The following is a 26,905-nucleotide window of genomic DNA, read 5'->3' as shown; positions in this document are numbered from 1 at the left end:
AACTAGAGGAAGCCTGTGCTCAGCAACGAAGACCCAACAAGCCAAAAATAAATTAAAAAAAACAAAAAAACTGTAGTACGATATCACAACCAGGAAATCAACATTGAGACCATCCATTGATCTCATTTGGGATTCTCGTTTGACTTGTACCCACTCTTTTTTTTTTTTTTTTTTTTTTTGCGGTACGCGGGCCTCTCACTGTTGTGGCCTCTCCCGTTGCGGAGCACAGGCTCCGGACGCGCAGGCTCAGCGGCCATGGCTCACGGGCCCAGCCGCTCTGCGGCATGTGGGACCTTCCCGGACCGGGGCACGAACCCGTGTCCCCTGCATCGGCAGGCGGACTCTCAACCACTGCGCCACCAGGGAATCCCTGTACCCACTCTTGTGTGTGTCTTTAGTTCCATAGAAATGATCAAGTGTGTATGAGCACAACTTGGACCCAGCATGTCCACTCTTAGGAATCTCGCGTCCAGAAATATTTGCGTATTGTCACTGAACCAAATTTGGGTCCACTCGCCTGTACAGTAAAGCCAATCTACTGACACCAGGTTGTGGTGAAGGAAAGTATAGCGTTTATTGTGGGGCACCAAGCAAGGAGAACGGGTAGCTCATGCTCAAATGACCCAAACTCTCCAATGGCCTTCAGGGGAGGGGTTTTAAAGGCGGTGTGAGGGAGGGCGCTGCAGGTTGCCTGATGAGCTCGTGCACAATTCTTGGATTGGTTGGCATCAAGGTGAAGTTTCGAGCATCATCAACCTTCAGGTTTTGACCAGTCTAGGGTCTACACGCTTGCAGTCAGCAGTTTTCATCTGGTGCAGGTCTGCTTCCTGTAAAAACAGCTTAGGCATGTGTGTCAGACCTTTAGCTGTATCTTTTAGGGAGCTGGGAGTTCAGTGATTCTGCTGGGTAGCTGGTTTATTGTCTAAAGTGTCACCAGTTTCCCCACCCAACATTATAATATTCTTTGTTTCTACATCTTCACATTTCCCAATCATTAACTGTTGAGACAGTCTTTTGAGACTCAGGGAGGCCTGGGAGACTAAAGCAAAAGCCTTTTACTTCAAAGGACAGGGACACAGGGGCTTGTACATGGCTTGAATCCCCCTTGTCTTTGACACCCCTCAGTCTGAGGGGAACAGGTTCAGGACAAGAAAGGGAATAAAATTTTGGACAGAGGTTAATCATAAACTTGGTGGAGGAACTCAGTTTTAGGGGGACTTGGTTTCAATATGTGCACGAAGCCATATGGAGAGATCTATGGACTGCAGTATTTTTGTAGTAGTAAAAGAAAATGGTAACATTCTGCCTCCATCGTTAGGGGAATAATGAAATCCTTTTGGCATGAAATATTTATGGAATGCTATGCAGTAGTAAATAAAGGGACAGAGCTATTCTGCTGAAATGGAAAGATCTTCAAGACAAGTGTAAAAAGCATATAGGATACTCTAATTACAATTATGTGGGAAATGTAAAGGAATAAATGTGTATCCACATACATGTGTGCATGGAGATGCATTTTAAGATATGAAGGACATTCCTCAAACTGTAAACAGTGGCTACCACGTGGGTCAACTGAGGCTTCATAAATCCAAAACAGTAAGGCTGTATCTTTGGCGTTAAAAATAATCTGTAATTATTTCATAGCCAGGCTATGCTTGAGAAGAACTCAGAGACTTCCTGAATAGGGAAGAAAAATCCCTTTCTACCTGGAAGAGAGGAGCTGGGTGCGGGGAGGAGGGGGGTAGTCCGGGGGTGGCCATCAGCCTGAACCAGCACCAAGTGGTGCGGGGAAACAGGGTTTATCTGAAAACACACAGACAAAACCCCAAATGTTCTGTAAAGGCAAATAGGCGGAACCTTCACAAAGTAAAACCTTTTATAACGAATCATTGAAAGATAGCAGCTCTCCTCCAGCGCTCCCTGCCACCCGGCAATCCATTTTTGTTTTTGCGATAGCAACCCCGAATTATTTTGGAGGAGGGTGAGGGGGACATTTAGCGCAACCCTGGCAGTCAGAGGAAGAAAATAGAAGTTCTTTCCAAACGTGCATTTCTGTAACATATAGAGACCTTTTCCTATAAGCAACTCCCGGAACAATTGAAACCACATGTGCGGATGGCCAGGGCGTGCTCTGTAAGTTGCTGTGCAAGCAGTTCGGCAGGGCTGCAGCAAAACCAGCTTTCTCAGCTCCTGGGTTCCGGGGCTTGTCTCAACAGCAAGAAACCCCCAAACAACAACCGGATCCCAGCAGGGGGAACAACGTTGCAGCAGACCAGTGCTTTCCTCCCCGCCCCCGCACACCCCAACCCTGGGCTCTCCCAAAGTTACATACTGTGTTTCCTTCCTGAGGAACCTCAAGGCTTCCTCCCTGATTGGTCTCAGTTTTGGAAAGGACGTGACATCAGCAACTTTGCAGACTTGGGGCTGGGGGGCTGCTGTGGGCTTTGGGCAGCCTCTAGCCAGTTAGGTGGAGAGAGAGCGTGTGTGTACGTGTGTGTGTCTGACCACAGGTAGTATTCAGATCACCCTGCCCTGTTCTGTTCTCTGCCATCTGACCAGGACGGTGCTGCCCAGCCAGTCAAAGCCCTGGAATTTCCCAGGAGCTGGGGGAGCATGGAATTTGGACTTTTCCTGAACAACTGAAGCGGAGCTTGCCCAGCCCAGGAGAGCACCATGGATGGTGAACCGCGGGGCAGCAACGGCAGCAAGCCCCCGAGGCTGGGAGACTCTCCGGACGTCAGGCTCCTTTCCAACCCATTGATGGGGGGTGAGTCTAGGGGCTGGGGAGTCAGCCTGCTGGGGAGGTCGGTTAACGTGCTTAGGAGAGAGGAGAGAAAAGGGTGGGGCAATTTCAGTGACTCCATCTGAGACATGGCCACGGGGCAGTAACTGGACAGATGTCCACGGCTTGCTGGGATCTGTCTTTCACACGGTTGTTCAAAAATGTGTACACCTCTTTCCGCAGGGTCCTGTGGACCATACCAAGTCAATGATCACCATTTACTCTCCAGGAAAAACTTCAGCTCCAAAGAATTATTCTTTGTGGGTCAAATGTATCATTTACATTACAGTTATTTCTAAATAGGAACATCTTTATTGCTAAAACATTTATTAGAAGGTCTTAGGTATTTGGCATTTAGGTGGGGCTGGGTTTATAAATGATGTTCGAACATTGAGCACTGATTGATTCACTTTAAAAGGAGCCTTTTAAACTTCGGGGAAGTGTCGAACAGGTATGATTCTCACCTGTCTCCTGGTATCTTTGCTAATGTATAGAGCCTCACGCCTCCGGGAAACTGTCATTTCCTCTGAGCACTTAGCAGGTACCTGCTGACTGAAAGGATTGTGAAAAAATGGGTCTAGGCATTAGAGGAGAGATGATTACAGTCAGCGGTCAAAGGGACAAAAAGCAGGGACTCTGCAGTCAGCTAGGACTTACTACTCTCCTACTGTTTAGGTGTTGAAGGGGGAAAAGACAGAAGAAATAAAATACAAAATGCCTTCTCTCGGGTTTCCCTGGTGGCGCAGTGGTCGAGATTGTGCCTGCCGATGCGGGGGACGCGGGTTGGTGCCCCGGTCCGGGAGGATCCCACACGCCGCGGAGCGGCTGGGCCCGTGAGCCATGGCCGCTGAGCCTGCGCGTCCGGAGCCTGTGCTCCGCAACGGGAGAGGCCACAACAGTGAGAGCCCCGCGTACCGGCAGAACAAAAACAAAAACAAAATGCCTTCTCTCTGGCTCACGGAGCAGACAAGACTGCTCATTTATTCCTTCGTTTATCCACTTTGGCTCGTAAAATGAGCAGAGTCCTCAACAGCGAGTAGGATTTGGATCTCCAGAGGCAGACCTGGAGTCATCAGAGATATTGAGCGTGAACTTGGAGCAGCAGAAGGCAGAGTGGCACCAAATTTAACTTTAAAAAAGGGATTTGATAAATACATTTTTAAAGCAGCAAACCAATCAATACGGGGAAGAATCAGTAATGTGGTTGACTTCTCCATGATTATTTTAGTGCAGAGTAGTTTTATGTTTATTTTTATTTTGGCCTGAGAGAGGGGCGCCAGCCGCTTTTCACCGTTTACGGCTTCGAAAGGTCCTAATCCAACCCTGGTTAGGGCTGGGTGGGTGGGCGGCGGCAGCCGGGCATATATTGGGGTGGCCATAAAGTTCGTTCGGGCCTTTCCATACGATCTTATGGAAAAACCTAAACGAACAGTTTGGCCAACCCAGTATATAGCGGACAGTCACAACTGGAGTGCAGTGTCTTGGCCAGTCTAGTGAGAACAAGTTGGGAGAGATGGAACCCGAAAATGAAGCTTCAGAAGCTAAGTGGAGGAGTTTAGCCTTCATGAGCCAGGCAGTTGGGAGCCACTGTTGGTTCTGGAGCGGAGACTTGGCCATAATGAAGACTGTAAGTAGTTAATCTGGTAGCCACATTCAGGATGGATTACGGAGGATTTACGAGATATTCTTGCACTAATCCACTGCTTCTCCAACTCGGATACATCAGCATCACCTGGATGGATTGTTAAACTGCAGCTGGCTGAGCCCCACCCCTTCTGATGCTAGGTCTGGGCGAGGCCTGGGAATCTGTATAACACGCTCCCGGGTGATGCGGATGGTGCCGGTTGGGGACCACACTTTGAGAACCACTGCATGAAGCTGACATCTGGATCAAGCCTCAGAAATGACAGAGAAAGGGAAAATATGGGTGATAATTTCAAAGGAAAGAGAAATCAAGCTATGTTGCTTGATTAAATATTGGGGCTAAAGGAGAGAAGGTGGCCCAATGTGCAAAGTTTTCAAATGTCAGATCAGAGGGCTACACGAGAGAGAAGTTGGGAAGGGGAGCTGGCTTGCGGGCAGAGTGAGGGAGAGAGGAGGAGGACTTCTGTTTTGAACATGAAAGTGCCCAGGGCCCAGCATGATGGGTGGGACACCGGCTGGGGAATGAATACGGGTTGGGAATCACACCTCGGGCTGTTCTGCAGAGGGGCTGGGCTGAAATCCTGGAGAAGGAGACATTGTCTGATGGCTGATTTATGAGAGCCAAGGATGGAGCCCTGGGACAGGCCTCCAGTTGAGGACGTAGGACCAGTAAGTTGGACAGAGAAGCAAGAAGAGACTCAGATGCTGTCATTTCACAGGGACTAAAGGAAGAGAAGTTTTCCAAGAAGCAGGAGTCACAAGGGTGGGTGCCAGGACCCTACCGCTCTCCCAAGTCCTTCTTCTCTACATCTGACCCGCAAACTCCTGCATCCTTCCTTCCACCTGGCCAAGCCGCTGCCCCCATAGAGCCCTCCCAGGCTTCCTGCCCCTCCTTACCCAAGTGGAGGCTCTCTCTCCCTACTGTGTGTCAGTCCTGCCCCTTGGGCAGAACCTCACTGATAGCTGGATTGCCTTTGTTTATGCTTTAGGAGGCTCGCCCTCGGTGAAGTGTGGAATGTGAAACACTCAGAGTGTTTCTGGATGGCGCTGACAGGAAACTCAGTTCAGGTGAAGCATATGCCCTGGCACAGGGCCAGGGCCAGGGGCAAGCCAGGGCCCAGGTGTGGTTGCTCTTGGGGAACTTTGCTGCTCCCACCCGCACTTGCAGGCTTTTCTTTGCCTCCCTCTTCGGAGGAAGGGTGGAAAGGGTATGACAATGGCAACCAACTCTTTATAAACTGTAATTTTTTTTTTTTTTTTTTTGCGGTATGCGGGCCTCTCACTGTTGTGGCCTCTCCCATTGCGGAGCACAGGCTCCGGATGCGCAGGCTCAGCGGCCATGGCTCACGGGCCCAGCCGCTCCGTGGCATGTGGGATCTTCCCGGACCGGGGCACGAACCCGTGTCCCTTGCATCGGCAGGCGGACTCTCAACCACTGCGCCACGAGGGAAGCCCCCAACTCTTTATAGAGATTTAATTCTTGACTCTTCTGCCCAAGGAGCAGGAAAAGAATGTCTTTGTTTTCCTGAAAATACCTTGTTATGGATTGAATTGTGTCCCCCCACCACCACCAAAAGACAGGCTGAAGTCCTAACCCCCAGTACCTCAGGGTGCCACCTGATTGGAAATAGAGTCATTGCAGGTGTAATTAGTTAAGATGAGGCCCTAGTGGAGTAGGAGGGTCCCTTAATCCAATGACCGGTCCTTATAAGAAGAGGAGAAGAGGCACACAGGGAGAATGCCATGCGATGACAGAGGCAGAGATTGGAAGGATGCATCTGATAAGCCAAGAAACAGCAAAGATGGACACCCACCACCAGCAGAGGTTAGGAAGGATTCGTCCCTAGAGGCTTTGGAAAGAGCCTGGCCCCGATGACACCTCCATTTCAGACTTCTAGCCTTCAGAACTGTGAGACAATGAATTTCTACTGTTTTCAGCCACCCGGGTTGTGGTACCTTGTTATGGCAGCCCTAGGAAACTAATTCACACCTAGTCAGAGAAACTTTGGGAAATACATTGAAGGATAAACTCACAATCTCCCGTAATCACACTGAGTTCTTGTTTTTAGTGTCTCTCCTTCAGGTTTTTGCCTGCAGGCTCACACCCGTAGGGAGATCTTCTTCACAAAATTGAGCCCACCCTGTAGGGAGTATTCACATTTAAACAGAAGACGGGCAAGAACAGGCATGGAAAGGAAATCATTTCATTCTCTTAGGGTGGATTTTTAGAAGTGGAGAAAGCATTGCAGTAGACAGGACCAATGTGCCCAACAGTTTCCTCAATGGACCTTTCTATTTATCTGTTTGCGACTGTGAGCCTCTGTTTCTCTTCCTCCTTTTTACATTTGTCCTGGAATCCAACCAACACTATAATTGTTCACACAGTACCCAGATCCTCTTTCCGATGTTGGAGAGGATCTCCACTGAACCCACCCCATCACGTCCCAAAGACTGAAAGCAACTGTTCCAACACTCTCAGAGCAACCCAACCTCTCTTCTCCCCTCCTTGACCTTGCAAAATGTTTCCCAGCATCCACTGCAGGCTCTTGGAGCTTCGTGAATAGCTCTTTGCAGAATGTACCGATTAGTGCCTTTAAAATCTCTTCTGAAATAATGGACATTTAAAAAGTCATTCCAGAAATTTCAATAAAAATGAAACGGCACCCTTCCTAACGTGCTGCACGGTTTGATGGAGACTCAGTTTAAAAGAAATGTAAGTTGAATGGCACTGATTGGAGGACTTGTGGGGTCGTTTCCTTAGGAGAGCTCCCTGCCCCATGTTAACCATGAGCTACACTAATGGATCTGTGGCACTGCCCATGACCCCCATTTGGCATCTGTTTCTCGGCAGTAAAACCAATGGATCTTGGTTCAAAAAGTACTGCGGAAGAATCCTTAACATGTACCAAGCGCTTGGATGATGTGTTGTATAGATATAATGGCCCTTGAGTTTCAAAGACTTCATTGGGGTCAGTGGAAAAGGGCATGTGACCTTGAGTTTTCCCTTCATCCATAGCCTCCTTCTATGAGCAGCGTCCATGTTCTGGCAGGAGCAGGTCCCCTTTTCTGCTTATTCTGTTCCCTCCAGTTGTCAGCAGGAAGGCAGACAAAGCTGCTTTGGGGTTTAATTGCTCATGTGTTGAGCTTGTAGCTCACTGCCTGCTTGTGATGTGGGCTCTGGAAACCCTTGGAGAAACATCTCCTGGATATCTCGTCAGTGTTTTCAAGAGCCAAAGAGAGTGTGTGGATTAATCCATGTTGCAAATTATGGCGTTCGCTAAATGAGCTATATATAAAGTTCACGCTCTCCGTGCTAGAAAAATGTCAACCTTTCACAGTTTAAAGTCTTTAGATAATCACTCAAGTGTTCAGAGACCAGCTGAGGCTCAAGTCTTTGTATAAATTTGAGATGACTTTTGGCTTTAGAAGCACCTAAGCTTTTCTTCTGGCCTGGAGTATTGGCAAGCTATGATATATTCACCAAATCCTAGCCTGAAAGGGCTTTCAATTAGGAAAGGAAGTCTCGTACTGCTGATGGAATATAAAGTGGTACAGCTGCTTTGGAAATAGTCTGGCGGTTTCTCAAAAGGCTAAACACTGGGTTACCATGTCGTACAGCAATTCCACTCCTAGGTGTCTACCCAAGAGAACTGAAGACATACAGCCACTCAAACTTGTACACGCAAATCAGAGCAGCATTATTAATAACAGCCAAGAAGTGGAAACACCGCAAATGTCTATGAACTTTTTGGTCTATCTGTACAAATATTTGGCCATAAAAAGGAATGAAATACTGATACGTACTGCAGTGTGGTGAACCTTGAAGCATTACACTCAGTGAAAGGAGCCAGTCACAAAGGACCACATATTGTATGATTCCATTTGTGTGAAAAGGCCAGAATAGGCAAATCCATAGGGATGGAAGGTAGATCAATGGTTGCCAGGGGTTGGGGGAAGTGGAAATGGGGGGGGGGGTGACAGCTGGCGGGCAAGGGGTTTCTTTCTGGGATGATGAAAATGTTCTAAAATTGATTGTGATGATGGATGTACAACTGTGAAATCTACTGAAAACCATTGAGTTGTACACTTGAAGGAGGCGAATTGTGTAGTATGTGAATGATAAATCATTAAAGCTGGTAGCCACCCACCACGTGTCCCAGGACAATATCCTATGCTTCTCGAAGACACAGGCCATCTCTGCTTTGTAAATACCATGTCCTCATGCATGAGTGCAAAAACCTCAGGTAGTCTTTTTTTTCTCTCTCTCTTGGAGAAGTACATAATTCTTTATTTACTCTAAATAGAAGGAGTCATGTTTCCATGATGAATGCATGGAAAGCAAAGCCCATTTTGGTCTACACTTGATAAGATAATTGCATCGCTTTTATGAAATCTAAACAGAGTTAACAACTTAGGGCCCGAATTACCTGCCCGGCTGTCATCTCTAATTATCTGAGGTAGCTTTCACGAAGGTTGAGTGCGGCAGCGATACTTCTTAACAGCTGAGCACTTGGCTGGAAAAAATGGCTTAATCATCACACACATGATTTTCAAGCCCTTTCCCAGCGTTTGGTTCTTCTCACTCAGGATTTCTTCGTGTGGATGGTAGTGTGCCTTAACACCAACACGGTAGAATCAGTTGTCCTTTTCATTCTAATTTGGAGATCAATCTTCCATAGCTGCTGTTTGGATTGTAGGCTCCAAGCCCTAGAAGCAGCAGTATTTTTCCTGAAAGCACTAGGGCCCTCAGAGAATACTGTGAGGACACTAATTTTCTATTGAGCATCAGGTTTTGGAGGTTAGAAGAAGCCATTTCACTGAAGGCACCTCGAGCATGTTGGTGAGCCCAGGAGGGAAGCCTTGGAAGGGCAGCGTGTAGGCAGGCTCGTTCAGCTTGTTCTTCTCTACTGAATGCCTCATGAATCCATCTGGAAGGATGGTAATCTGCTCACTGGGACAGGTTTTCTGGGACACTGATAGCTCCAGGTGGCAGGCCCACGTCGGCCAACACGTGTTAAGTCCAAAGCATTCTAGCGTCCTCCTTGATGGGCTGGCGTTGGCCAGGCTTTAGAAACTTACCCTGGTTCTCCAGGTCTTCTGGGCTTTTAGGAGATACCAGTTCGTCTACGAGGCATGACTGGTATCGGACCATCCTGCCTCGTTTGTGTGTAGTGTGTTTACTTGAGCAGAGGCAGAGCTGGAGCTGCAGCTCAGACCAGCCTCCTCACGTTCTGACTTCCTGCCTTTGTTTGTTCTAGAAACCAGACGCAGCTGGAGATGAGAAAAATTCAGGTCTGCGCCGCAGTCAGTTGACATCCAGTCAGTTAGAAAGAGAGGAGAGCATTTAACGTGTTGGGATGGGTTTTACAAGCTTCCTTCCTAAGAAAGTGTATTCTTTCCAAATGGTTGGAGAAGACGTTTGCTGTTTTTTAAATAACAATGACTGGGGGGTCTAATCAAGACTCTCTGGTTATCGTTAGGTCAGGATAATAATAGTAGCTAATAGGGGTTGAGCCATAGGTAAGAATATTGCTGTCCTGACTTTACAGGGAAGGAAACTGAAGCTCGGGGTCTGCCCAGGGACCCACAGCTCAGAAGAAGTCAAGCGGTTCTGAATTCACAGCTTTCTCTTAATCACATTGGCGCATTGCCTTTGGGAGTAAATCACGTCCCTGTTACAAGGTCAGACTGAGCCCTGATTTGTGCTTGATATGGGGACGGGAGGTAATCCATAAATATGGTTTTGTTTAGATTTGATTCCAAACCTAATGGCGTATGTAATGACACGATTACTACTATTAGTATATGGCACTGTTTGCTGAGATGCCAGAGTCTGTATTTCGCACAGGCAACTAGACTGGCAACCACCGCTTAACGCACTAATGCTGGTAATTACCGAAGCTCTCGTTTAACTAAATGGACCATTTGCCTTTGAAACCAGCGTCTAAATGGAAGTACAGTAATCTGTCATCCCAGTCCACCACTTTGTCCTCAGTTTGGACACTGGCTGTAGTTATTTCTTTAACTAGCTAGACATTTCAAATAAACGGTGTTCAAAAAACATCTATAGAGGGGAGAAATTCTGAAGTCCTGGTGGAGTTTTGGTTGATTGACTCCAATGTCTCCCTCCAGTAAGACCGGTTAGACTCTACTGATGGGCAAGGATGAGCCTCTGGGTCTAAAGTGCGTTAGCAGGATGTCACCTCCTCCTCCCTTTTCCGTACAGATACTGTGTCTGATTGGTCTCCTGTGCATGAAGCAGCCATTCATGGACGTCTGCTGTCTTTGAGGAACCTCATCAGCCAGGTAAGTTAGTTTTTTGGGAAAAAAAGATGAATACTGGGCTTCCCTGGTGGCGCAGTGGCTGAGAGTCCACCTGCCAATGCAGGGGATGCGGGTTCGTTCCCCTGTCCGGGAAGATCCCACATGCCGCGGAGCAGCTGGGCCCGTGAGCCATGGCCGCTGAGCCTGCGCGTCCGGAGCCTGTGCTCCGCAACGGGAGAGGCCGCAACAGTGAGAGGCCCGCGTGCCGCAAAAAAAAAAAAAAAAAGATGAATACTAAGCACGTTCTATTGCTCACCACATTGAGAAAAAGACATCACAGTCAGGTATTAGGATATAAATTTCCTCTTTAGCAGAAGGAGATGAATCGTGTCCTTCTTTATTTGCAGGCTGACATAATACTAGAGTTTGGTACAATTCTACGCACAGAATAGATTCTATACTAAATATCTATTGAATGAATAGCGGGCAAATTAGTGCATTCAAGTTGCTGTCACTTTATTCAATAGACTATGTTCTTGAAAAATTATCATGTAAAACAGTGGTTTTCAGCTGGGGCAGTTTTGCCCCAAAGGGGACATTTGACAATGTCTGGAGACATTTTGGGTTGTCACGACTGGAAGCAGGAGCAGGGATGAGGCGGGGTGGTGGTGATACTGGCATCTAGTAGCTAGAGACTAAGGAAGTAATTAAACATCTGACACTGCACAGGGCCGCTCTCCACATTAAAAAATTTTCCAGCCCTGAACGTCAGTAGTGCTGAAAGAGGTTGAAAACCTCTCATGTAAAATAAATGCTTGAAAATGTCTTTTAAAATATGACGTCGGGCTTCCCTGGTGGCGCAGTGGTTGAGAGTCCGCCTGCCGATGCAGGGGACGCGGGTTAGTGCCCCGTTCCGGGAAGATCCCACATGCCGCGGAGCGGCTGGGCCCGTGAGCCATGGCCGCTGAGCCTGCGCGTCCGGAGCCTGTGCTCCGCAAAGGGAGAGGCCACAACAGTGAGAGGCCCGCGTACTGCAAAAAAAAAAAAACAAAAACAAAAAACAAAAAAAACGACATCGTATAATTTCAAAGACTTGTTCAGTTCTGTTGAATCTCCAGTAGAAATGGCTCTGCCCAGTTTCATATTAGTGTCTCTGCTTCTAGGGTGTCATTTCAAGTACACATTAATTTGAGTTTTGATGGTTTGGAATTATTGGGAACTTAAGCAAAGGCGCTTTTAAGAAAGCGGTTTCAATCGCCATTCAAAATTCCAGTAAAGTTTTTATTCATAGTGTTTTGTTCTCTGAAGAGACAATATGGACCTTTTAGGTTAGAAGCTCTTGGCCCTTTCATGGACCCCTTTGATAGTCTGGCAAAGTCTATGGACCCCTTCTCAGACTAATGTTTTAAATGCATAAAACACAATATAGAGGAACTCTATAAACAAATGTGTGACATTGTAATATATGAACTTCTTTATTAATGCATTCCATAAGAAGATTTAGTGGTGATTCTAATTGCTACTATAATTTCTAAGTAGGATGAATGTATATTTTGAGATATTTTAGATATCTGCAATATTCATACTGCAATTAAAAATATCTGAGATTCCTCTCTGTGATAGCCCTATATACTGCTGTTACTACTGTGGTTTGTGATCTAAATTCACAATCACAAGACATGATAAAGTTCAGGTGGTAGTTCGTGGAAATGTGCTTTGAAAAAATTCCAATTTCACGGACCTATATAGACTAAGAAATCCTCCCATGAGAAAACAGTTTCTAAAGACGATTTTCAGACTACTCTAAGCCACTATCTTAAGCTGTTTTTGGTAGCAGCAGCCTCTTATAAATAGAAATACAGATAGTAACACGTAACTCTAGCTAAATGAAGTTAAGCTGCTTCTCAGATAAAATGAAACATTTACCTTTTTTTGATACGGTGAAAAATGATCATTGCAGCTTTTATATATGACTTATTAAATTGGACTGATATTCATTTATGTTTAGTATTTACGTGTTTACTGGATATCAGCTGGAATCATGTCTTTATCTAAGCTCTTTTGCATTATTTAAGCAAGTTATTTTCTTGGAACCTCAATTTCTGCCTTTATAAAATGAGTGTTCCAATACCTACCTGTATTAGTCAGATCTTGCTGTGTAACAAAACACCCCAAACTCAGTGGCATAATACAATTAACATTTATTTCTTGCTAATGAGACTTTGGATCAGCTGATCTGGACTGAGCTTGGCTCCAAGCTGTGGGTTGGGTACAGCTCTGCTGCCCACGCCTCCCATCCTTTTTTCACCAGTAGCTACCTGAGGAATTTTCTCCTCGTGGCAAAAGGCTGACGCGTAGCAGGGCAAGCTCAACCATGAAAGAATACTTCCAGTCTGCTTATGTCACATCTGCTAACACTCCATTGGTCAGAGCAAGTCAGATGACCAGGTCCAAATTCAAGGATCAAGGAAGTATTGATACATTTTGTCAACTATGAGGTCATGGCAAGGGTGAGAATGTATTACACTGCTACAGGAGAGTGAAGAATTGAGACCAAAAATTCAATCTATTATGTTACCTTGTATGAGTTTGAGAGAATTAACTAAGGTGACATTGTGTAAATTACCTGCTCCAGTTACTCCTCATAAATGAGGAGTATCTATTTTCTTATTACAATCTACATAGCGCTTCAGGTAATCAAAGCATACTCAAAAACGCTCCTGCTAAACTAAACAAACATATTTTAGTAAGGCGAGTAAGACCAAGCATTCAAACGGCTATAACAAAGAGAAAAGAAAATTACAAAAAATAATTCTCACTTGGTCCAAGAAGGGAGAAACTGAAACTGTAGCTAATTATTCTTTACCGAGACTTCACACTAAAATAATGTGAGATTTTTAAAAAAATAACAGTGCCTGGGCTTCACTGTAGGTATTCTGATTTAGCCTAGGGCAGGCTTCATGCATTGGTATTTTTTAAGCTCCTGTAGGACCAGTACATTCAGGGATTTTTTAAAAAATAAATTTACTTGTTTTACTTATTTCTAGCTGCATTGCATCTTCATTGCTGTGCACAGGCTTTCTCTAGTTGCGGCGAGCGGGGGCTACTCTTCGTTGCGGTGCGTGGGCTTCTCCTTGCGGTGGCTTCTCTTGTTGCGGAGCACGGGCTCCAGGCACGCAGGCTCAGTAGTTGTGGCGCACGGGCTTAGTTGCTCTGCAGCATGTGGGATCTTCCCAGACCAGGGCTTCAGCCCGTGTCCCCTGCAATGGCAGACAGATTCTTAACCACTGCGCCACCAGGGAAGCCGAGGAATTTTTTTAAAAAGGCCATTGAGAATCTGCCTGCCGATGCAGGGGACACGGGTTCGAGCCCCGGTCCAGGAAGATCCCACATGCCGCGGGGTGACTAGACCCGTGAGCCACAACTACTGAGCCTGCGCGTCTGGAGCCTGTGCTCCGCAACAAGAGAGGCCGCGATAGTGACGGGCCCGCGCACCGCGATGAAGAGTGGCCCCCACTTGCCACAACTAGAGAAAGCCCTCGCACAGAAATGAAGACCCAACACAGCAAAAATAAATAAATTAATTAATAAACTCCTACCCCCAACATCTTCTTAAAAAAAAAAAGAGTATGTGGAAAGGAACAAAAAGACTGATAGGTTGGATTTGATTAAAGTTAAGGACTTGTTCATCAAAGGTAGTATTTTTGAAAGCAATGAGTCAAGCCACACATGAGAAAATATTTGTGCTATATATATATATCTCACAAAGAACTCATATTCTTAGCCTAAAATCAATACAAAAAAGATTGGCAACCTAACAGAAAAATCAGCAAAAGACTTGGACTGGTACTTCATAAAAGGGGATATTCAGATGTTCAGTAAATATATCAACCTGTGCTAATAGTAATTGGAGTAATTTAAATTATGAATAAGAAATTATATTACCAGTTCCTCCCATGAGAAGGATTAAATTTGGAAAGACAGAAAGCAGCAAGTGTCAGCAAGAGTGTGGAGCAACTGGAACTATCATACATTGCTGGTGGGAGTATAAATTTGTATAAACCACTTTGGGAAATTGTTAAGGAATATCTACTAAAGCTAAAAATATCTCTATGCTACAACCCCGCAGTTTCATTTCTAGGTTTATATGCAACAGATATGTATACACGTGTTCATCAAAAGACACGTACAGGTATATTCATAGCAGCCTTATTCATAACAGCAAAAAAAAAAACCTTGAAAACAACCTAAGTGTCCATCAAAAGTAAGATGGATACATATATTTTGGTATATTACTCAGTGGAACCCTATACAGCAATGAAAATGGATGAATCTGAAAAAACAGGTAAGTGAAGGTAGCTGAGCAAACGCAAAAATACATACTTCATGGTTCAATTAATATAACGTTCAAAACCAAGGAAAACGATTCTATGATGTTAGTATTCTATATGCCTTTGCCGATGAGAGGTGGGTAGTAATTTGGGTAGGACATACATAGGTTTCTGGTAAGTTTTTTCCCTTTCTCCCTTTACCTGTACGGTGATTACGCAGATAGATTTTCTTTGTGATGATTCACTGAGGTTTACATTAAGGATTTATGCACCTTTCTTTATATCTGTTGCACTTCAATAGTAATTTATTTTTTAAAAAGCAATGACAATTTGTTAGGCCAGCAGGAAGCAATTAAGGCATCCTTTGGGCATTTTGTGACCTTAATTTGGTACACATTAGGATCCCCTTGGGCTGGGATTGGGTAGGGGTTCCTAAAAATGCTGATGCCTGAATTCAACTACCTTTTTTTAAAAAAATGAATCTCAAAGACATTCTTCATTCTAAGTGAAGCAAGCCATACTCAAATTTTATACACTATATGATTCCATTTGTATGTCATTCTGGAAGGGACAAAAAATATAAGAACTTACTAAAATCAAGACCAGGTGATAATGAAGGTAAGATAGATGAATGAAACAGAATAGAGAGGCCAGAAAAAAAAACCACACATGGCCAAGGTCACAAATGTTTTCTTCTAAAAGTTTTCTAATTTTACATTTTACATTTATGTCTATAATCCATTTTGTTAAATTTTGTACAAGGTGTGAGGTGTTGGTCAAGATTCATGTTTTTGTTGTATATTGATGTCCCTTTGTTCTGGCACCATTGCTAAAAACTCTAACCTTTTTCTATTTAATTGCCTTTGCATCTCTGTCAACTACCTTGCCGTTGCTCTGAGACGCAGCCTGGGTATCTGGCCTTTTGTTTTTTAAAGCTCCCCTGGAGATTTGAATGCACAACCCTATAAGCCTTCCCAGTAGAGTCCCACTGCATGCAGGGGGTAAGGACTGGCTTTTCTGTTTCTTGAATAAAACGTTTTATGCTGCTCCCTGCAATCTTTAAAGAGCTAAGCCACTCTCAGGGTGTGGATACTAGGAAAGACCCTGAGCATTCTGAAACGTCAGACCTTTAGGATGTGGCAGCTCATTGAAGGCTAAGTAATAAAGAATAAAAAGAAATCTCAGATAATAACTGCCTAGAAGTTACCGAGTGCTAAGCGTTTTGCTTACATCATTTTTTAGTCTTCATAACAATCTGTAGGGTAGGTGAAATTGTCCCCATTTTACAGAAGGAAATTGAGGCTTCAAGAGGGAAGTAGCTGGCGCAAGGTCACACTGCTTGTTAGGTGATGGTGCCAGCATTTGAACTCGGGAATCACTCTGCTATCCTCTCTCTGAGGTCTTAATCCTAGGTATGAAACGAAGATAGTGGTGCCATTTAGAGAATCAGGTCTGGCAAGACAAGGAGCTCCTTTCAGGGGAGCTTGGTTGGCAAAGGCTGAATTTATGTGGTGAGCTGGGTCTCTGGGTGGTTATGTCTTAGCAGGGAATTAGAAACATGTACTGGGGATGGAGATTTGGATTTTTTATTTTTTAGAATAAATTTATTTATTTATGGCCGCATTGGGTCTTTGTTGCAGTGCATGGGCTTCTCATCGTGGTGGCTTCTCTTGTTGCAGAACGTGGGCTCTAGGTGCGCGGGCTTCAGTAGTTGTGGCACACAGGATTAGTTGCTCCGCAGCATGTGGGATCTTCCCAGACCAGGGCTCGAACCCGTGTCCCCTGCATTGGCAGGCGGATTCTTTTTTTTTTGTTTTTGTTTTTGTTTCTGTTTTTTTTGCGGTATGTGGGCCTCTCACTGCTGTGGCCTCTCCCGTTGCGGAGCACAGGCTCCGGACGCGCAGGCTCAGCGGCCATGGCTCACGGGCCCAGCCGCTCCGCGGCATGTGGGATCCTCCCGCACCTGGGCACGAACCCGTGTCCCCTGCATTGGCAGGCGGACTCTCAACCACTGCGCCACCAGGGAAGCCCTGCAGGCGGATTCTTAACCACTGCGCCACCAGGGAAGTCCCGAGATTTAAATTTGAAAGCCATGTATAATATATGAGAGAAAAAGAAAAGGATTTGAGGGCAAATCCTGGAGGAAATGCCTACATTAGGAGATGTAAGGATGAAAAGGACAGAGTTAGTGAAAGAGACAGAAAAAAAGGCAGTCAGAGGTCGGAGATAATTCCAGGTAGAACTCTGTTTTAGAAGCCAGGGCAGAGGTTTCACGAGGTCAGGATGAACATGTGGCAAATTTAGAGGTGGAAGGAGGCGGGGGACAGAGCAGTGCAAACTGGTTTCCGGAAGTCACAGGTGGTCTTTAAAAGCAGTATCAGCAGGGTTGTGTTGGTGGAAAATGAGAGAAGGGGTAAAAGTAGAGACGATGGGGATAGACTATTTTCAAAAAAAAAAAAAAAGAAAAAGGAGGGGGCAGCAAAGGGAAGAAGCACATGGATGGATGCTTGGCAGAGGGTCAGGACTGAGGGATGGGGAGACTTTGAAAGCAAAAAGAAAGTGTATCTCGAGAGAGCAGGGGACGCATGTGAGAAGGTGGATGAAGGAATGTCACGGGTGTGGCGGGAGCTGGGGGGGCCCGGGTGCAGTCATGGGCTATTGCACTCATATATTTCTTCTTCAAAGAAAGGAGCAGTGGGAGAAAAGAAGACTGGAGGAATGCAGAGAGATTTTAGGTGTGGGGAGAAAGGGAATGCAGGAAGTTCTCACATCAGATGGCTTTGAGCTTGGTAAAGTTGGAAGGAAGTGATGTGTTCTGATGAACGTGAGTACCATAGGTGTTCATGATTTTCTTTTCTGCTGAGTGTAGAGAAGGAAGTGATAACTGTGGGAAGGACAAAGGATAAAGCCTCAGCTTCTTGTAGTCAGTTGGTTCAGCCTGGGTAGGCATATGCTTTGGGGCTGGGACAGAAAGTTGCCAGGTACTAAGCACTGTGTCACCCATGGGTGCCCTGATATTATACAACCCCAAGGACCCATCAGAAAGAGCTTCTGAATATAGGCTGAGACTAGGGGACAGACAAATGATGATAGAACAATTAAAGATAAGCTATTCATTTTTTTAACTGAGAACCCACTGTAGACTGGACCCTCTCTGAAGTAATGGGTTAGAATTTACCTTATAATAGTATATGATTCAGCCTTGTCAATAATTCAAACAAAATGCCACAGTTCATTTAAAGTCATACTTGTACCTATAAATACAGTCCGCAGTTTGCAAAGGGAAACTTAATTTAAAGGAACTTCGTTGTAGTGTGAATATGTAATGAGTGGTGAACACTTCTGTACTGTGAATAATTCCTTTTTTACATTTTCATTTACCTGGATTTATGTATAAGCACCTAGATGATGATTTAGAAATGGCAGCGGTGACTGCGGTTAACAGAACACAATAAAGAATTCCTTTAAAGGACAGTCTTCTTTCAGCTCAGGATCTGTCGCACAGAGAAAAATGCAGTTAACATTTTGCTGTGAATTTCTTGTGTACTTAGCAGTGTGTGGGGAAGAGATTGGACAAATATAGAACATTGAGAGTGGGGAAAAAAAGGGTTTGAGAACAGATCTTTGAGGGGATGCCTCTAATAAAATAATAATGACAATAATAAAACAGCAGATGCCACACTGTGAAGTCCATGGGCAGTGCTTGTGAAGGGAATAAATGCTATAATTCAAATTCTTCTCGAGTCAGAGGGTCAGTAAGCATTTATTGAATACAGATGGAATTTGAGGTTATGAAGGAAGGGAAGATACAGTCCTACCCCTCCCTGCAAACAGCAGAGCTGGGATGACAAAGTAGTATAAAGGATATTGGAATTTTTATTTTTAAGCAGATGATTTTGAGTCTCCCAGAACCCCTTTGCAGACCCACCTAAAAAGGCTCTGCGTTTGAGATCCTGTAGACTCAGGTGTATATCAAAATGCATGAGCTTGCCAGTCAGAGGGTAGAAGTCCAAAGGACAGCATGACTAGGGGGCTGACTTGTACATGCCCACAGAAGTAGAAGAATGTATGTTAGGAATGATGGTGAGTGAAGTAATTTATTGGAATGATTTTAGGCAAATTTAAACTCTTCTGGGAAGAAAACGTATAATATATTACCAAGATGTTAATTAAACTATCCATGCTCTTAATTGACATGCCCTAAGGAAAAGAACTTTTATTGTACCTGATTTCTTCCTGTTAGGGATAGAAGATATGTTCCAAGATCAGGGGGCATCTCTGGAGCCTCTCCTGGAGCTCTTTGATGTTTGGCTTGGGTTGGGCTCGTGATCCATCTCCTGGAGAGCACATTTTCCCGGAGGATGAAGAATCCCAGGGCCTTTCAGACACTTTCTTGCTTCTTCAGCCCTAGCGTGCTAGAGTGAGAAGGTAATTGCTCCTCAGCCTCGGGACTTTCTGCCTCTCTGTCTGTGGAGGTTCACCTAATGCTTTGGCCTGTATTAGTCCAGGGCTATTGGAGTGCGCTCATATATACCTGTACGTATATAAGAAATCCCGAACTTAGCGGCTTAATGTAACAGACATGTATTGGTTCCCAGTGTCTATGGGTCAGGAATCTAGACACAGTTTAGCTGGGTCAGGGACTCTTATGAATCTGCAGTTACAAGAGTGTGGACCAGAACTTCAGGCATCTTGAGGCTTGACTAAGGATGGACCCCAGTGCAAATTCTCTTACATGGCTGTTGGCAAGATTCAGTTCCTTCTGGGTTTTTTTTTTTTAACACACGCTAGAAACTGCCCTTTTTCTTTTTTCTTTTTTTTTTTTTAAATTTATTTCATTTATTTATTTATTTTTGGCTGTGTTGGGTCTTCGGTGCTGTGCGTGGGCTTTCTCTAGTTGTGGCGAGCGGGGGCTACTCTTTGTTGTGGTGCGTGGGCTTCTCATTGCGGTGTCTTCTCTCATTGTGGAGCACGGGCTCTAGGTGTGCGGGCTTCAGTAGTTGCGGCACGTGGGCTTAAGTAGTTGCGGCACGCGGGCTCAGTAGTTGTGGCTCACGGGCTCTAGAGCACAGGCTCGGTAGTTGTGGCACACGAGCTTAGTTGCTCCATGGCATGTGGGATCTTCCTGGACCAGGGATCGAACCCGTGTCCCCTGCATTGGCAGGCATATTCTCAACCACTGCGCCACCGGGGAAGCCCCCTTCTGGGTTTTTTGACTGAAATCTTCAATTCCTGGCTGGCTGTTGCCTGGAGACTGCCCTAAGTTCCTTGTCATGGTCCTCATCAGAACAATGAGCCAGTAAGTGAGAGGACAAGAGAGAGTGAGAGCAAGTTGAAAGTCAGTCTTGAGTGTGTACACCTAAGAGTCACATGGCTAGGTCATAGGTATGTGTGTTATCAACTCTGATAGATACTGTCGAGCTGTTATCCTGAGTGGTTGTATTATTTTACACTCCCGCCAGCAGTATGATGGTTCCTTTTTTTGTTTCTTTTTTTACATCATTGTCAACACCTTAGTGTACTGTCAGATTTTGAGCCAGGTTAACTTTTTTTTTTAAGTTGTTGGGTTTTTATTTTTATTTTATTTTTTAATTGAAGTATAGTTGATTTACAGCATTGTGTTAATTTCTGCTATACAGCAGAGTGATTCAGTTACACATATGTATACATTCTTTTATATGTTCTTTTCCATTATGCTTTATCATAGGATATTGAATATAGTTCCCTGTGCTCTACAGTGGAACCTTGTTGTTTATCCATCCTATATATAATAGTTTGCATCTATTAGTCCCAAACTCCCAATCCATCCCTTCCTCAGTCCCCTCCCCCTTGGCAGCCACAAGTCTGTAATAGTTCTCTGAGTCTGTTTCTGTTTTGTAGATAAGTCCATTTGTATCATATTTTATATTCCATATATAAGTGGTATCATATGGTGTTTCTTTCTCTGTCTGACTTACTTTGCTTAGTATGCTAATCTCTGGGTCCATCCATGTTGCTGCAAATGGCATTATTTCATTCTTTTTTATGAGCCAGATTAACTATTTTTGTAAATTTTTAAATTGATGTATAATTGATTTATAATGTTGTGTTTGTTAATTTCTGCTGTACAGCAAAGTGATTCAGTTATATATATAAATATTAATATATATATATACATTCTTTTTTTAATATTCTTTCCCATTATGGTTTATCATAGGTGAGCCAGGTCAACTTTTAAAAGAATTGTCTTGTACTGAATTCATGACTGAAACCCAACCCTACAGAACTGTTGCTTTGCATCCCTTACTCTGCCCATTTCCCCTCCTCCAGGGGTGGCTTGTGAACCTCGTCACGGCAGATCGTGTGTCCCCGCTCCATGAAGCCTGTCTCGGAGGTCATCCCTCCTGTGCAAACATTTTATTAAAGCATGGAGCTCAGGTAAGTGCAGCTCAAATCACACCTTAGGCACCATGACTGAAAGATGACGGTTTCTATCCCTTCTGAATACTTCCCAGCGTTTTTGATTAGCCTGATTTGAAATATGAAGGTTTTTCTTTTTCAAAAGTATCATGTCTATTAAGCTTATTTACTTTAGTGGTAGATGAAATACTGCATTTTTAGCTAGAAAGTCATGGTCTGACTATCTATCGTTTTCTTTGACTGTCACTATTAATAAATAGCTGTTAGATTTCTGCCTTCATTTCTGTGGCTGGAAGGTAGTGACATATTGTAGAAAACACATAACATTTGTCTCCATAAGACCTGAATAATGGTTCCAGACCATCTCTACCATTTACTAACATTGGAAACTTGGACAGGTTACTTAGCCTGTAAGCTTTAGAGTCTATATGTGAGAAAAAAAAAAACAAACAGGGAAAATACCAAAAAAAATTATGTAGCATATTTTGTGGTATTGTGAGGATTGAGAGGGATAAGGCATGTGATTATTATTTGGAGAATGGGAATCGGGATGACATAATGAGATTCTAGAGAAGGAAGATACGAAATCATTGCATTTGAAAGCAGGGACCAGTACATCTTCCATTAACTTAAGTACCCTCTTGGTCAGGAGTGATGGGGAAATCTGATCATGAAATTCTGTATGGGTTTCTCATCTTTTCTCAACCAGTCTGTACTGAGCATTTATTATGTGCCTAACTCTAGATAAAGATTTTCAGGAACTTCTAAACTAAATGAGGAGACGACCAGATAAACAGGTAAATGGCGGCATGTAACACTAACTGCTTCAAAAGATAAACCCTGAAATCTCAGTAGCCTCATACAATAAAAGTTTATTTCTTGTTCAACTCAGAATCCAGTGTGGGTGTTCCCAGTTGGGTGGCTATTTTCCAAGGGTGATTCAAGGACGCAGGCTCCTTTCATCCTGTTGCTCCCATGTGTGCTCCATTCCAGATGGCTAGAAGGGGAAAAGACACGGAGGATTGTGAATGGAAGCTTTTTAAGGGCCAGTCTTGGCAGTGACATATGTCACTTTTGCTCATATCCCATTGGCCAGAATTCAGGCCATGTCTAACTGCCAGGGAGGTGGGCAAGTGTAGTATGCCTCTGCACCCAAGAGAGAGGAAATGAGTTTGTTTAACGCATAGTATCTCAGCCACAGCAGGCAATTACAAAACGCTGTTTTTATCTGTTAGTTTCTTCTGTGTAACAAACCACACTGACTTAATGACTTAAGACAGTAGCCATTTATCTCACAGTTCCTTGTGTTGTCTGGACAGCTCGTCTGGTCTGGCTGCTTCAGCTAACCTCAGCTGGGCTTACTGAGGCATTTCAGGTTAGCTGATAGATGGGCTGGGGCGGGCTACTTCATGATGACCTTGGCTGGGGTGGCTGGGAGGTCTGGGGAGACAGAAGAGCTCTACGTGGTCTCCCATCCTTTAGCAGGCGACCCGGGCCTGTTCACATGGTAGCAGGGATTCCAAGAGCAGCAAAATAGGGCAAGCTCTGTGCCTGCATCACACTTGTTAACTGTCCCATTGACCAAAGCAATTCATGTGGGCAAGCCCAGATTCAAGGATTGAAAAGATATAGTCTCCGTCTTGGGATGGGAGGAGTTACTAAGCCACTCTGCAAAGGGATATGCATCCCGGGCAGAGAATCTGTGGCCATATTTTGCAAACCACTACAATGTAATAAGTATTAATAGTAAGGGGATTGTTGGGAACACGTAGAAGTGTTCCTAACCCATTTATTTCTGGTGGAGAGGGGGAGTCAAAAGATGCTTCCTACAGGAAATGATGTTACAGTTGAAACCTAAAGGACCTGTTGGAGTTAGTCAGTTCAACGGGGGGTTGGGGGAAATGATGGACTTCCCACCCCCTGGGAACAACAAACGCAAAGGCCTAGAAGTGAAAGTGGGGGCTTCAAATCGTTCCTTCAAATCATTCCTTAGAGACCTCCCTGGTGGTGCAGTGGTTAAGAATCCGCCTGCCAATGCAGGGGACACGGGTTCGAGCCCTGGTCCGGGAAGATCGCACACGCCGCGGAGCAACTAAGCCCATGCGCACAACTACTGAGCCTGCGCTCTAGAGCCCGCGAGCCACAACTACTGAGCCCGTGCGCGTATAGCCCGTGCTCCGCAACTAGAGAAGCCACCTCAGTGAGAAGCCTGTGCACCGCAACGAAGAGTAGCCCCCGCTCGCCACAACTAGAGAAAGCCCGCGTGCAGCAACGAAGACCCAACACAGCCAAAAATATATAGAATAAATAAATTTTTAAAAAACTGAAAAAAATAATTCCTTATAGCAGCAGAGTAGAGCAGGTGAGAGGGGTCAGAACACAAACAAACTTGCCGACCACGCCAAGAAAATGGGCTTTGCCCTGAGAGCAGCCGAGAGCCATAGATGAGTGCATCAAGAGGTTTATATTTTGGTTAAGAAAACTTACCCCAAACTTGGAAGCAGGCCCAGGACTAAGCAGAGGCGAGAAAGGAGCCTGGGGTGCAAACTCTAAACTCTGCTCACTCGCAGGGTGAGTTCAGCACTTTTGTAACCCTGGGAGTGAGTGTCTTCTCCTTAAACTTTGCACCCTGGACATCTTTCACGCATCACTAGTTCTGGCCTTGCGTGGAAATAGGGCATGAGAATGACGTCCCTGTCTTCACAGTATCATCGTTTAACAGGTTCACCAAAGAATTCCTTGATAGAGGAAAATGCATCTGCATTTGGCTTTGCTCTTTGCCATTCAATTATAGCCCAAACACTGTGAAGTTAGATGTTAGCTTGTAAGTTTCGGTCTGATTTCCAGTGTTAGAAAAGATAGCCCCAACGATTATAGTTTTATGGCCCTATAGGATATTAACCAGTTTTGTATCTATTAGCAAATTTATTTCAGCATTGCATTGACTGACTATGTAAATTCTCCTTTTAGCCATCCCTGCCATTTTACTGGTTCCCTCATTAATGAATGAGCTGAATAAACTCTTTGGCTTGTGTTCACTCTATATTTGGATGAAAGTGATGTTTTTAAATTTATTTATTAATTTATTTTTGGGTGTGTTGGGTCTTCGTTGCTGTGTATGGGCTTTCTCTAGTTGTGGCGAGCGGGGGCTACTCTTTGTTGCGGTGCGCGGGCTTCTCATTGTGGTGGCTTCTCTTGTTGCGGAGCACGGGCTCTAGGCGCGTGGACTTCAGTAGTTGTGCCATGCGGGCTCAGTAGTTGTGGCTTGCGGGCTCTAGAGTGCAGGCTCAGTAGCTGTGGCGCATGGGCTTAGTTGCTCCGCGGCATGTGAGATCTTCCCGGACCAGGGATCGAACCCGTGTCCCCTGCATCGGCAGGTGGACCCCCAACCACTGTGTCACCGGGGAAGTCCCGAAAGTGACATTTTTAAATTAAAAAAAATAAAACATTAACAATTTTAAAAGGCTACTCTATCTTCTGTGGGGAAATTGGATTGGTGTGGGATGGGTCTAGGATGGCATGTTTAAAATAAGGTGATTAGTGGGAATTTCCTGGCCGTCCAGTGGTTAGGACTGCGCACTCCCGCTGCAGGGGGCACGGGTTCAATCCCTGGTCTGGGAACGTTCTTGGTGCATTACATTCTATACCTCATCCGGTTTTTCACAACAACTTTGGGGAATCTGTTATTTTTTGTCCCCATTTTGTAGCTGTGGAATTTAAGGCTCAGACAAGTGAAATAATAGCTTGAAAATGGTGGAGCTTAGGTCTGAATCCAGGATACCCCACTGCCCGCCTTCATGCTGGAGCTTTTCTTTCTAGGTGAATGGTGTCACTACAGACTGGCATACTCCCTTGTTTAATGCTTGTGTCAGCGGCAGCCTGGACTGTGTGAATTTGCTTCTGCAGCATGGAGCCAGTCCCCACCCTGAGAGTGATCTGGCGTCCCCCATGCACGAAGCTGCTAAGAGAGGTAAATCTGTTGAGAATTTAAGTTTTCCACCCCCTCCTTCAAGGGACATCTTATTGTTGAAGGGAAGAGGGAAAAGGAGGTACGTGGAGCAGTTGTTCTCAATGTGTGGATCCTGGGACCAGAAGCGTCAGCCTGACCTGGCATGCAAATGCAGATTCTTGGGCCCCATTCCAGACCCAGTGAATCAGTAACTTTGGGGGTGGGGTCCAGCCATCTGTGCTTTGTTTAACAAGCCCTCCAGGTGATTTCTGATGCACAGTAGGTTTGAGAAGAGCCCTTTTAGAACATTTGGAATACTGCTCACTGCTGTGTCTCCGGAACAGGGCCTGGCATATAGTAGACTATCCATCAGAATGTGTGGAATGACCCCATAAAGTCAAGTTATTTTATAAAACAAATTATAGTCTTCTGTTTTAAGGCCTTAAAGAATATTGTCTCAGGGCCACCTAAGTTTGCTAAGTGAAACAAACTTTCAATTTTTGGAAATATAAGATGTTATATACAGTTTGGGGTAAGTCTCCCCATCCCCATGTTTGTTGAGGTATAATTGACAAATAAGATTGTATATATTTAAGGTGTACAGTGTGATAACTTGATATACGTATACATTGTGAAAGGATAACCGTGATCAAGTTAATTAACACATCCATTGCCTCATATAGTTACCTTTTTTTTGTGGTGAGAACATTTAAGATCTATTCCCGTAGCAAATTTAAAGTACAGTGTATATATTATTATTTTTATTTTAATTTTTTTTAGTGTACGCGGGCCTCTCACTGTTGTGGCCTCTCCCGTTGCGGAGCACAGGCTCCGGTCGCGCAGGCTCAGCGGCCATGGCTCACGGGCCCAGCCGCTCCGCGGCACGTGGGATCTTCCCGGACCGGGGCACGAACCCGCGTCCCCTGCATCGGCAGGCGGACTCTCAACCACTGCGCCACCAGGGAAGCCCAGTATATATATATATATATATTTTTTTTTTTCCAGTATATATATTATTAACTGTTGTCACCATGCTGTACATTAGATCCCCAGAACTTATTCATCTGGGATTATTCTTTTTGTAAAGTCACAGTTTTCCTGCTATTCTTAACTCTGAGACAAAAAATAAAATTGTAAGTTTTGCTTTTCTCTGATATTTCTCCTCCTCCTTGACATCATGATGACCGTACCTTGCCCCGAGGGCTATTTCCGCAGTGGCTTCACAAAATAGCTTCCCCTCATCTTTACAGCAGCCCCATTTGACTGGATCCACCCGTTTTATAATTATCTCCCAAAGCACTGGCATTTCTTGATGAGGAGACATGTTATCATTTTCACTGGACACATAGAGCTAAAATGGTATAACAAGATAAATGCAAAGGAGCAATGTTTCAAGTATGATGTCCTAGACCAAGGAAGAGTGATTCCGCTTTCACCAAACCTAGTTGGCCACACTGGGCCTCACTCATGCTGGATTTGGCACCTTTTTCTAAGCCTTGCCTGTGCCCACCGTGGCCTGTTTGTCCCAGGGCCTGC

General features: G+C 44.8%; 1 protein-coding gene across 3 annotated transcripts in view; it reads left to right on the top strand.

Annotated features, from left to right (window-relative positions):
• The first annotated feature begins 2,472 nt into the window (after positions 1 to 2,472).
• The window catches only part of ASB9 (ankyrin repeat and SOCS box containing 9), a 33,024-nt gene continuing 8,591 nt past the window's right edge, over positions 2,473 to 26,905 (top strand). The window contains exons 1-4 of one of the 3 annotated variants that reach the window (XM_065900647.1): positions 2,674 to 2,767; positions 10,653 to 10,732; positions 21,331 to 21,438; positions 25,240 to 25,390. In XM_065900647.1, coding sequence (XP_065756719.1) covers positions 2,674 to 2,767; positions 10,653 to 10,732; positions 21,331 to 21,438; positions 25,240 to 25,390 — 433 coding nt within the window. Of the gene's footprint in view, positions 2,768 to 10,652; positions 10,733 to 21,330; positions 21,439 to 25,239; positions 25,399 to 26,905 lie in introns of all 3 variants that reach the window. The other 2 variants (XM_065900648.1, XM_065900650.1) reach the window with 2 other exon arrangements.

The sequence above is a fragment of the Phocoena phocoena genome, chromosome X (genome assembly GCF_963924675.1).
Source record: "Phocoena phocoena chromosome X, mPhoPho1.1, whole genome shotgun sequence".
In the NCBI taxonomy this organism is placed as follows: Eukaryota; Metazoa; Chordata; class Mammalia; order Artiodactyla; family Phocoenidae; genus Phocoena; species Phocoena phocoena.
Note: the sequence above shows the minus strand (reverse complement) of the source record. Positions and strands in the feature narration are given on the sequence as shown.